Source organism: Pezoporus occidentalis, unplaced genomic scaffold (genome assembly GCF_034315485.1).
Source record: "Pezoporus occidentalis ecotype Australia unplaced genomic scaffold, CSIRO_AGI_Poc_V1 ctg226, whole genome shotgun sequence".
NCBI classification, from domain to species: Eukaryota; Metazoa; Chordata; class Aves; order Psittaciformes; family Psittacidae; genus Pezoporus; species Pezoporus occidentalis.
In genome coordinates, this window is record NW_026914138.1 from 1699097 (window position 1) to 1711349 (window position 12253).

Here is a 12253-nt window from a genome sequence, read left to right on the forward strand (position 1 = left end):
GGGACCCACCAGGGTGCCCCAGTGACCCCCGACTGCAGGGCCCCTGCCTGGCGCCGACCCACAGGAAGAGCCTGGGGCGGATGCCCCGGTCCCTGCCATGGGGCAGGCTCCTTCCCGCTGGCGTGGGGCCGGGTGGAGGAGGAAGCCTGAGTCATCGGAGCAGGAAATCCCCTCTCTCGTCCCTTCCCTGCCGCCACAGCCGCTGGACAAGCACCCCATAGCCCTCACCATCACGCTGGGATGTGTGGGGTCGGGATGCCCACAGCACGGCACCGGTGTGCCATTGACCACTGGCAATTAAAAGCATCGTTATGGACTTTGATGGGGATTTGATGACAAATTTGATGCCAACTCAGCTCCTGTTCAGGTCAAAATGCCGATAAACCCTTGAGTGGCAAGAAATGTGGATTAGGGAGTTTCACTCCTTGCTACACAGGGCTTTGGATGTGTTGCATCCACCCCATCAATTTATTTTGGCTATGCCAGGCATAGTGTTAGTGTGAGCATCAGCATCAGGGTGAGGGTACAGGGAGGGCCTCCTGTATCACTCCTGTGGTGCTTGGTACCCGGGGATGTCACATACCTGCCAGGAGCTATGGCAGGTCCCAGAGCCACCAACCCAGGTCTGCCCTGCTCTGCCATGCCTAGCGCTGTGGTGGCTGTGGGTCTGTGCTGCACTGGTGCTGAGTGGATGGTCTCTGCGTCTTGCCTGGTTCCTGCACACAGGACATAAGTTTGGCATTGCCAGGACGCGGGGGTACAATGCAGCATCCCTGAGCACCCCAGGTCACCTTGATGCAGCCTCCCATGAGAGCCTGGAGCATCCCTGCAGCTCCAAGGGGAGGTGCTGGGGAGAGCCAGCTCCCATCCCCGAGCCTTCCCCATAGGTGGATGCCCACGGGGCTGGAGATCAGTGTTTGCTCTATGACAGCCCCTTATCAGCAACCTTTAACCGTGTTTGCTCGGCCCCTCCGGCCATTGGGCTCTGGCTCCCTCCGGGACAAGGAGCGCTGGCTCAGCACATACCGGGAGCGCGGCAGGCACCAGGAGCCAGGTCGCATCCTGACCCTGCAGTGATGGAGCCCGGCGACGGCTCGGAGGAGCCCCCATTGCCTCTGGCACTGGCGAGGTTTCAGCTCTCCGAGGAATACGGTTCCCTGCTTCCCGAGCCTCTGGTAGGACGCGGCCCAGGAGCAGAGGGGTTGGTGGTGGCTGTTGGGTTGGGTTTCAGTTTGATGCTACTTTAACCCACTCGATAAACAGCAGTGGGGAAGGCACGTGCTATTCAGGCACGGTTTCATAGGGTATCTACAAGGGATTAGCAAGAGGCACAGGGGAGAGGAGAAGGGGCTTTGCAACCCACTCTGGCCTTGGCTTCCAGGGTGAAGAGAGTGCTCAGCCCCCAGGGAAAGCCCTTTTCCAGCACGTTTTCCGTGCTGAAAGCGGTGCCATTTATCACCGGGTTTACTTCACAGCAGGGAGCGCTCAGGGACAGGCAGACGCTTGTTTATCATCCCTTAACCGCGATCCCAAGGGCTGCTGTTACAAGCGGGGGAAGCAGACACAAGCCATTAACTGCAATGGCTGAGGCTGGATGGATGCTGGGGGGTGGATGCAGGCGCACGGTGCATTAAGTGTCCTCCTTCTCCCTTCTTTACCAAGACAGAGCTGCCGGCACCCTATGGTCCATGGATGGAGATTGCCCACGACCTGCCTCAGCTGATCACGAGCCATGGGCTCCGCTCACGAGTTCACCAGGTACCTTTATCCTTCCCATCCCTGAAGCTCTCTCAAGCCTTGCTCTGACACAGCAGTATCCGCACTGCAAAAGCACATGGAAAAGCAAAGCCGTGTGCTTAGCAAGGGCACAGCCAGACAAGGACTAATGCCACCCAAGAGCAATGCATCAGCGTTGATGGTGGATCCCTGGGCTCATCCCAGCTGAGGAGCACAAGGCTTTATGGTCCATGGTCCGGCTGGACCCATGCAAAAGGAGAAGGATGCCTTCATAAGTGAAATGCTGTGATTTATTGTCCGTGTTCGCAGACCAGCAATAGGGAATCAATAGCATCCTGGGCAAGGGAGGTGGGATGGAAGCTGGATGGATTGGCACTAGCAGGGTTTGTCCTTGGCAGATGCCACAGCTGAGCACCCGGCACCTCCATGGGCGCAAGGAGCTGCACTTGGCACATCTGGTGCTCAGCTTCATCACCATGGGCTACCTCTGGCAGGAGGGCGAGGAGGGCACCGTGAAGGTAAAAACATCGTGGAGCAAGTTCACCTCCTCCTTGGGGTCTGGAGGCAGCTCCCCTGGGACTCATCCTATGAGAGCAAAGCCCCTTTCCTGAGCGTGACCCCATAGACTGGCGCCATTCACCTGACAGTGACTTCTTCTTCTCCTGTGTTTTATGCCCTTCAGGTCCTGCCCCAAAACCTTGCTGTCCCCTTCTGGGAGGTCTCACAGGCTCTGGGCCTCCCTCCCATCCTCAGCCACGCAGACATTGTGTTGGCCAACTGGAGGAGGAAGAACCCCAATGGGTAAAGAGACAACAGTGGTGACCCTGAGCAGGGCCCACCCAGCACAATGGATCCCAAACTATTCCTGTTCCATCAGACCCCAATGAAACCCACCATTGTGGGGCCTGCCTTGGACCAATGAGCCCCTCTGTGCTCCCCCCCCAGAACACAACCCATTGCTGATTCTAACATCTCTCTTTCTCTCTCCTTCCCTTGTATGTTTGCTGGCAATAACAAAAATGCCTTCAGGCCTCTGGAAATCGAGTAAGTATTTAAGATGCTTATTTATTTTCAGGTGGTATTAGTTTTGTTTGGCTTGGCTTGGCTCTCCAGCACTGCAGGGCTCTCCTCTCTCTTGATGTATGAGCACAACAAAACCAGCTCAGCCTCATTGGCACGCAAATGCAACTGCAACAACAGCAAAGTGCCATGGCTGCGGCTGAGCCTCGCTGTCCTGGGCCAGCCTCATAGCCCAGTGAGTGCATGGAGAGGGTCCTGCATCCCTTAGAACCACAGCAGCCCCTTTCCTCTTGGGCTCTGGGCCAGCTCTGCCCTGCCCAGGGTGCAGGCAAGAGGCTCTGTGGCTGGGGAAGGTTTGGTTCCAAGGCTCAGTGGGTTTTGGGGTGTGCAGGGTACCCCTGAGAAGCATCTTCCTGATTCCCCCCATCCTTGGCTGCTGCAGCAACCTGGACACCATCATTGCATTGCCTGGGGGAGAGAGCCTGAGAGGCTTCATCCTCGTCACCCTCCTGGTTGAGAAGGCGGCTGTGCCAGGGTTTAAGGTAGAGCATCATTGTCCCTTTGATGGGGGTACCATCCCCTGCACCCTTGCTCGTGGGCTGTGGGCATGGGCAGAGCTGGTATCGGGTACCCAGAGCCTCTGTGCTCTGACATCCCGGCCCCTCATCACGTTGTGTTCTCCTTACTCTGCTCCCCAAGGCAATTGTGGAGGCTGTTCGTGCTGTGCTGCAGCTGGATGAGGAGACCCTGCACAGAGCACTGCAGGAGATGGCAGGGGCCATCCGGGACATGAGCAAGGCTTTGAAACGGATGCATGGTAACAGCATCGTTGGGTGGAGGGCAGCTCGTGTCCCACAGTGAGGTGGGACCCATCAGCTGATGGATTGGAGCTAGTGCTTGGTCCATAAAGCATCTCTGGAGGGATGGAGAGGGAAGAGGTAGGAAGAACCTGGTGCAGCTCAGTGATCCCACTGTGATGCACAGGCCCTGAGAACCCAAACTGCTCCAGGGTAAAAGTGTGGGGTGTTTTGGGGCTCCAAGCACTGATGCTGTGCTGCACGCTGCGGTACCCAAGGAGCCAGGGTACCCAGCCACCAAGGGCACCAGCACCACGCCAGGTCCTTCTCTGAGCACAGATTCAGTTCACCTTGGCTGTGACAGGAGGGACCACTGGTGCATGGGGAACAAATGGCCTTTTGCTTGCACTAACATCTATGACCTGGTTCCTTCCTAGACCATGTGGATCCAGCAGTGTTCTACTCCGTGATCCGCATCTTTCTCTCTGGGTAAGTAAAACAACCGCCCACAAACACTAGGAAAGATCATTTGGGCAAGGCAGAACCATGACTGTGAGCCTGGAGCTGTGTGTTTGTCATCCCTCCTCTTCCCTGCGGGGCTGCGAGCATCCTTCCCAAGGGGTTTCTATTCTTATTTCTCTTCAGCATATCTCAGCAGTCCTAAATCAAAAGGCTCCATGCATCCGGCTTAGGTTTCTCTCATATTTTATCCCAGCTGACCTTGTCTTGATGGCCATCGGCCTGGAACAACATGCCTTTTAAATTCCCTTCTGCTTAGAAGAGCTTCCCACTAGTAAAGATTACTATAAATACAGCCCGGGGAGAGCTAAAAATACGCTGGTATTTGATAATGAATCTATTTTCTCTGCAGTTTGGGCCAAACCTGCTCCAGCACTCACACAGCCCTAGCAGCCAGCACCGAAAGCCTCATGAAACGGGTGCATTCTTCAGAAGGTCAAGAGATATTTTTGTGCCAGGCACGTTATCTCTGTGAAATCAGAACTCCCCCTTTCCATCCGTGGGCAAGCGCTGGTCCATGCACGGAGCTGGGTGCAAGGGCTGCGGGTTGATGCGTGCACCGGTCTCTGGGCTTGCTGAGGATGAGCAGCTTGAGGAGAGGGAGGGAGCCACGCTACAGGCTGGTTCTCTGCTGTCTTTAAGGGCACTGTCTCAGGAGTAACGAGGAATAACCCCAAAGGGGGTCAGGGGAGCGTTTTGGGTGACTCCGCCGCAGGGGCAACCGGCTTCTCCCAATGGCCACTGGGATCTCAAGGCGTTAATGTCAAGTGCCATTATTGCCCCTCTGCTCCTGCACACCCAGCTCTGCACATGGGTCAAAGCCCAAGGGTGCTCATCCATGTGTGGCATCCCATAGAACAATCCCTAGCTCCTACTCGAGAGATAATTGAGGCTTCCTCCCTATACCCATGACCTTATGGTGCACCTCAGTAGCGTTTGCTTCCCAAGTGCATCTCCCATTTGAGGACGAGGCTGAGCGAGGAGGAAGAGGAGATCCATGGCTGGGTTAGGAAGGTTCTGTTCCATGTTACCAGCTCAGGGTCTCTGCTTGCAGCCCCTCCATCCCATTCTCTGCTCCCTGCCTCACTGCTGTGTCTTCCTGCTCAGCTGGAAGGATAACCCGGCCATGCCGGATGGGCTGATATACGAAGGGGTATCCGATGAGCCCATGGAGTACTCGGGAGGGAGCGCGGCACAGAGCACCATCCTTCACGCCTTTGATGAGCTCCTGGGCATTCGCCACAGCGAGGAGAGCGGTAAGACACCCACTTCTCCTTTTTCCTAAGGGAATAAGGGGTGAGGGAAGAACCAAGGCAGAGCGATTCCCATCTCGCCCTCGCATTGCCTGGCTCTGCCCAGTTTGTTAGGGAGGAAGCCTATAACCGAGGCTCTGGCAGCACTTCCTTACTGCTATAAATTCCCAGCTGGCCCAGCCTCTGCTTTCTGTGTGTCAGCTTTATACTGAGGTTATAGACGTGTACCGAGACGAGGGAGCAGAGCATCCTCAGCTCACCCGTTCACACCTCATCGCTTTAGTCCATCCCATAGGATACGTTTATCACAAGTTAGCAAACCCATTCTAACAGCAAAAAACAAACCCCCAAACAACCCAAACCCAAAGGCTGAGGGCAAGGCCTAAACTCTACCTTTTAGGCTTAAAACCAACCTTAATGGAGCATTGGCCTAATATGGGTCTTCTTTCTCAAGTAGTTGGCCATGCAGGCTGGGGGCTGAGCGTCAGGGTGCTTCAACCCACTGATTCCTCCCTTTGCCGGTGCCTTGCAGCCGCCTTCCTGCACAGGATGAGGGGCTACATGCCCCCGCCACACAGAGCCTTCGTGGAGGAGATCCACCGCGCCCCATCCCTGAAGCAGCGGGTGCTCTCCTCCGGGGACACGCGGCTCCACGCGGCTTTCAACCAGTGCGTGTCCGCGCTGGCGGACTTCAGGTCCCACCACATCACCATCGTCACCAAGTACATCAGCATCGCGGCGGCCAAGGCCAAGGCCAAGGCTGGGCGGGCAGAGCAGGGCACCGAGGCTGGCTCCTCCACAGGGAAGCCCCCGTCCGCACTGGAGGCCAAAGGGACCGGTGGGTCCCACATCTTCAGCTTCCTGAAGAGCATCAGGGACACGACGAGGGAAGGGATGATAAGTGCCTGACTTGCCATGGGGTTTGCACTGTGCAGGAGGCCACACCTCTGCAGCACCTGAGCAGCAGTCCAACCACAGGGACCTTCACCCAAACCTCCTCCAGCAGCACCCTTCCTGCTTGTGCACGTCTGGGACATGTGGGACATGCTCTGGGTTGTTGAGGGAGGAAAGCACCGCTGTTGGGGACCCCCAGAAGGCACGCAGTGAGTGCAGCATCCTTCCAGGGCACCGCGATGGGCACAGCATCCTTCCAGGGCACTGCGATGGGCACAGCACCGGGATGGGTGCAGCATCCTTCCATGGCACCAGGATAGGCACAGCATCCTTCCACAGCACCGGGATGGGCACAGCATCCTTCCACAGCACCATGATGGGCACAGCATCTTTCCATGGCAATGGCACGGGCACAGCATCCTTCCACAGCACTGCAATGGGCAGAGTATCCTTCCAGGGCACCGCAATGGGCACAGCACCAGGATGGGCGCAGCATCCTTCCACGGCACCATGATGGGCACAGCATCCTTCCACAGCACCATGATGGGCACAGCATCCTTCCACAGCACCATGAAGGGCACAGCATCCTTCCACAGCACCATGATGGGCACAGCATCCTTCCACGGCACCATGATGGGCACAGCATCCTTCCACAGCACCATGATGGGCACAGCATCCTTCCACAGTACCATGATGGGCGCAGCATCCTTCCACGGCACCAGGATGGGCACAGCATCCTTCCACAGCACCATGATGGGCACAGCATCTTTCCATGGCAATGGCATGGGCACAGCATCCTTCCACAGCACCATGATGGGCACAGCATCTTTCCATGGCAATGGCATGGGCACAGCATCCTTCCACGGCACCGGGATGGCACAACACCCATCCATGGCAATGGCATGGGCACAGCATCCCTTCAATGCACCAGGATCAGCACAACACCCCCCCCACAGCACCGGGAAGAGCCGTGTCCATCCAAGCCCTGCTTGCTGCACCGCACCAGGCTCGCTCCCCCCACCCCCGGAACCCTTGGGGTTACACGGACTGATAAATAAAGCAGCGCTTCCCCCCCCGCCCCGAGCCGTGCTGCGGGCCCCGTGTCTGTCGCCAAGCCGCTGCCCATCGCGACATCCCAGCGCTTCCCCATCGCGAGGTGGCGGCAGAAACCCGCTTTTGGCTGTGCCGCAGCCGGGATGCTGGAGCAAGGTTGGGGGGGGGGGGGGGGGGTTAGGGCAGATCAAACAGCGCACCCATCGGGGTTTATGGGGGGCTGAGGGGCCTCCCGCTGCCTTTGGTACCCAAACACGGCTCCTCTCCCCCCACCAACCGGCCGTGGCATTGCGACACCAGGACGTGATGCTGTTGGGGTCCCAAAAGACGGGGGCAGCCTCAAGGCATTCAGTTCCCATCGACCCTTTCAGCCTGATCGCGATAGATGGGGCCGGTAACGACAAGCGGTGCCGCCTGCATCCCGGCCGCTGGATGGGAGCCGGGGTTTCACCGTCACTTGTGTCTGCACAAGGCAGTTCTGTCTGTTCCCGGTTCGAACAAGAGGCAGAGACCTTGCGTAGCTGCTGCGTCTGCTGCGGGAGCACAGGGAGGTGCTGCTGCCAAACGCAGCTCCCCAGCCGCGGGGGTGATGCTGAAGTCCCTCAACCCCTGCAATATTTGGGCGCTCACAGGCTTTGCTTTCTTACATCCCGACGAGAAGCAGCGGGTTGTGGCAGGGGACATGGGGACACATGGTTTTCCCCAAGGGAATAAACCACCCGGAGTCCTCACTAGGTATCTGCAGCAGACCAACACCAGCCTGCTGCCTAATAGAGGGGCTCTTATGATAGAGACACCATGAAGCCAGAGCAGCAAAACCTCACGGCGCTGGGATGGGTGGGCAGGTCTGCTCCAAGAACAGGGTTAAATCCTTTCCTATAATGCCAGGTGCCCTTTATAGTGTGAGCACACCCCCAGATGCCTTGGAAGCGGCATGTTGAGGGAAACAAAGCCATATGCCACCGTGTTTTGCCTGCCTGGGTTTTGCTGGCGCGGCTGCCGGAGACTGGGTTTCACACCCAATCAGTGCCGCGGTGCAAAAATAGCTTTGGCAGTGCCAAAAGAGAGTCAAGGTCCTTTGAAATGAGACTTTGTTCCCATAAGGGCAGCAAAAAGCTCGGCTCGAAGCATTGAAGCTCCCTGGTGAATTCTAGTCCGTGCCCTCTTTAGAGGTCCAGGCTTAAAGCTGGGGCTTAGGAGATGGTATCTTCAGTAAAAGACCTACGGGAAGGTGGCAGCACCTTTAAATCTCAGCCTGGCAGCCCTCATTGTGCTCATATCTTCATTTCTGACCAGCTGCTGCATGTTTGATGTGGGGAATATTTCATTCCGATGCTTGGCTCGGTCTGTTACATTGCAGCTTGGAAGGGAAAAGGGAAGGAGAAACTGCTCCAGCTAAATGGAAACCACCCCTGGGGCTCGCAGGGCCCTTCCCCTGCCCAGCCCAGCACAATCACAGCGATGCTCCAGCTCTGGGGCAAGCAAGGTGCCCCAAAAGCTGCCCAGCCCATGGTGGTCCCAGGTTGGGAACCTACACAACAAGGGCTCGCCCCGTCTGAGCTCCCTTTCCCAAATGCTTTGTTAGGGACAGCACATGCGTCGATCACATTCAGCTCCTTTAAAATCAGGTTCCAGGAGGATCCTGCGGCACTCCCGCACTAGACAGGGATGCACAGACCCTTCCTGCAGGATGGGGCAGCTTTGCTTTCTCTCTGTCCCCAAATCACTGCCATCTCCTATTGCTCACAGGACACAGAGAGCTAAGGTCTCGGGTGCTTCATGATTGCGTTTAGGTCATTTAAGCCTGTGCCTAAAAAGGCCACAACAGCAAGACCCCTGCAATGGGATGAGCCCATTTCTGCACCTCTTCACTAACGTGGGTGCGTTTACAGCAAGGAGAAACCAGCAAAAGGACAGAACCCCCCCTCTCCGAGCACAGCAGGCAGGGAACTGATGCAAGACCAAGCGGGATGTCACAACCCTCGGCCCCAACAGCAGTCACAGAGCCACCCACAAGGAAACTCTCTTATCACTGCAAACAGAGGCCGGGCCCTGCAGCGCTGATGTCCACGTTTCCATTGTGAAGCTGCAGCTCGGGAGCCGCCCCGGGGACACGCTCTTGACTCCTTGTTACCCCTTTTATTAAGGGGAGATTCCCCTGTGGGGTCTGCGAGCGGGACAAATCAGTGCTTGCAGTTCCTAAGATGCCATCCCGGCCGCGGCTCCGCTCCCCAGGACATCGCTCAGCCCAGACTCCTGCTTCCACTTTTGTCCCCGTGGCTGTTTGGGATGGAACGAGAACACAAACATTTGGATTCCAGACACTTCCCAACCCCGACCTTATTTATCATACTTGGCTCGGCTCCTGGAACCAGGGCCAGAAGAGGCCCTGAACAATTTATGTTATTTAACAGCCTGTGCATAGATCAATCTTGCTCTTCCCCTCCAGCCATGGGTTTCCCTCTGTGGTTTGCTGCACACTCATTATGTCCGTCAATATCCAAGTAATTAAAATCCCCCATTATCCAGGTCCTGGCTGCCTTATGAGCTCCTCATAAGCTATAAAACCTTTGATCATCAACCTTCCTTAAGTGCCCGGGAGGTCTGGAGCCTCACCTCAGCATCCCCTGGCTGCTGTTACATCCCTGAAGGTCCCACTGAAGCTGCCGCCTGCCATTCCGCTCCTCGCCTTCCCATCCTGTGCCAGGATTGCTCATTTTTATTCCCATCTTTCTCTGTCTGCTGGCAACCGCCAGCTCCTGCCTTGCTCACAAGGCTGGGACCTGCTGCATTCCTGCGGTGTCACATCCCAGATTGAACCCCATTGGCACGCCTGCGATGGATGCGTACCCGCGGTGACAGCATCCTTACAGGTGTGTCTCCAGGTTGGGTCTCCTCTCCTGCCCAGCTGGGCCACACGTCTCAAAGCAAGGTATTAATAACAGCCAAGTTTGCTTTGCAGTTCCCCCTTGGGAGGGATGGGAGGGCACAGAAAACACATCACCTTCTGGTGCTGCCCAAGACCTGATGCTGTATCAGGTCCATGCCCTGAGCACTGTATCTCTGACCACAGCCTGGCTTTATCTCTGCCTGGTGAATTACTCACCTTGGCAGGACTGACTGCAGTCTAGATATGATTAAAGGACATGACTCAAGCCCCGAAGTGCTAATTACAGCACAGAAGGAGGAGGAGGAGGAGAGGAGCTGCTAAATTACACCTAATATGGAAAATGAATTGGGAACAGATTGAAAAGCCATCGCTGCGGGGATGCTGAACCTGGGGCTGTCCCAGCCTGGGGACACACCAGATGCAGCACCCTGGAGCAGCCACAGGCCTCCTCCCATCCTTGTTCTGCACTTGGCATCATGCTGCTCTCCTTGCTGTCACCCCATTCTGCACCCTCTTTGCCCCAGCACCCCTGGGACCCACCACCCACATCCCAACAGCAGCCTGTGAGCAAGCCTCGGAGGAGCCTGGCTATGGAAGATAGGTTGGTTTCTGCTCCCTGTGGGACCTCTGGGTTTCTGCTGTGCTTTAGCATCCCAGCCTCACCACAGCAGCAACCTCTGCCCATCTGCTGAGGGCTCTGCTGCATCCATGCAGGCTGCAGTCGCACTCCCTTCACCTCCCCTCGCTGAGCCCGGTGCCTGCACTGCACCAATGTGATGATGCTGGGGTGAAGTGACACCAGGGACATGCCCGGGGCTGTCACACACACACTCGGCTCCATCTCCCAGCACCTCCCATTTCTGCCTGCTAAAAGGGCTAAACCAGCCCAAAGCCGGTGCCAGGCAAACTCTGCTCCTGTTCTCCCATGGAAATGGGAAACGGGATCATGTTCAAGGGAAACACCCCATGGGGAGGATGCCCAGAGGCTGCTTTGGGCAAAGGGCTTTATTTCAAGCCCCGATGATGATTTCCAGCCAGTGCTGATACACCATTGCCCTCATGGGTTCAATTCCCCCTTTGGCCTGCAGTGAAGCAGGGGAGATGCAGGGTCTCTGCGTGCCTGTGGCCAAGCAGCTCTTGGGCTGGTGACATCCAGAGGAGAGGTACCAAAGCCCACAGGCTTCACTGGGGCCAGGGCTGTCTCTTTCTGGGTGTACTTGGACGCAGCACAGCAGGTTCCTGGTTTATGAGGATGCTTTGGAGCAATCTGAATAATGAATACAGTGAAGAAAGTGCATTATTGTGAAATAGAGGTTTTCCCATTGCCTGCATGTGTAATATGTGCATCAGGAACAACGGGTGCTGGCTGGGGGGCAGTAAACCAACATTGCCTCCCTTTAGCTCACCTCTCACTCCAGCTCCATCGGGTTTCATAGCATCCCAGCCTGGTTTGGGTTGGAAAGGACCTTCAAGCTCATCCGGTTCCAACCCCTGCCACTAGAGCAGGGTGCTCCAAGCCCTGATCACTGCCAGGGATGGAGCATATGAGGGCTCAGTGGGGGGGTGCCATCAGAGCAGGGATCACTGGTGCCACACATCCACCCCAGTGCCTGTTTGCAGTTACTCACTGCACTGGAGGCTGCTGCACCCGGCAAACAAGGACAAACACCCCCCTTGGCAATGGGGCAGGGGCAGGAGCCCTGGGCGATGCCTCAAGGGCTCTGTCAAACCCATTCCTTAGGGAAAGAGAAAGGGATTCAAAGGCAAGGCCCCGCTATTATTGCAGTAAGAGGCTGCCTCACGCTGGGCTCTGCTGCTAAATATATTCCGTGTTTACTGCAGGCAAGAGCAGTGGGAAGCCTTCCGAAACGGCACTGGGGTTGCTCCAATTCTTTTCAGCAATCAATCCCGCCCGGCTTGAGCCGTTTTTATCCTGACACGAATGGAAACTATTCCCCTGGTCTCATTTCTACTGATGAAAGACATTTCCTCAACAGAGAGGAGCCCCACCGCCCGGGGAAGTCATCCCCAAAGGAAAGCATTCCGAGGGGATGCGGGGCGCAGCTCGCAGTGGGGTGCCCCGCAAGCAG

At 56.7% G+C, this 12253-nt stretch overlaps 1 protein-coding gene across 4 annotated transcripts; it reads left to right on the plus strand.

The window, feature by feature from the left end:
* Nucleotides 1–885: 885 nt before the first annotated feature.
* IDO2 (indoleamine 2,3-dioxygenase 2) lies at nt 886–7297 on the plus strand. 4 transcript variants are annotated; one of them, XR_009965287.1, is made up of 11 exons: nt 886–1175; nt 1663–1758; nt 2136–2255; nt 2420–2538; nt 2767–2781; nt 3200–3299; nt 3457–3574; nt 3992–4043; nt 5181–5329; nt 5859–6433; nt 6797–7297. XR_009965287.1 is itself a non-coding variant. In XM_062621042.1 (10 exons), the coding sequence occupies exons 1-10, from the start codon at nt 1077–1079 to the stop codon at nt 6233–6235; spliced, it is 1245 nt and encodes a 414-aa protein (XP_062477026.1). In that variant the 5' UTR covers nt 886–1076; the 3' UTR covers nt 6236–6789. The 4 variants fall into 4 exon arrangements, 2 of the variants coding, with proteins under 2 accessions (XP_062477026.1, XP_062477027.1); XR_009965288.1 differs by lacking the exon at nt 6797–7297 and adding an exon at nt 6541–6789; XM_062621042.1 differs by lacking the exon at nt 6797–7297 and having other exon boundaries at nt 5859–6789.
* Nucleotides 7298–12253: the final 4956 nt, after the last annotated feature.

What these genes read in the sequence shown, in the direction of transcription:
- IDO2 (XM_062621042.1), top strand. Translation starts at nt 1,077, where the DNA reads ATGGAGCCCGGCGACGGCTCGGAGGAGCCCCCATTGCCTCTGGCACTG. An exon ending in GCGAGGAGGGCACCGTGAAG is followed by an intron (nt 2,256 to 2,419) that starts GTAAAAACATCG and finishes TATGCCCTTCAG; the next exon opens with GTCCTGCCCCAAAACCTTGC. An exon ending in CGGCTGTGCCAGGGTTTAAG is followed by an intron (nt 3,300 to 3,456) that starts GTAGAGCATCAT and finishes CTGCTCCCCAAG; the next exon opens with GCAATTGTGGAGGCTGTTCG.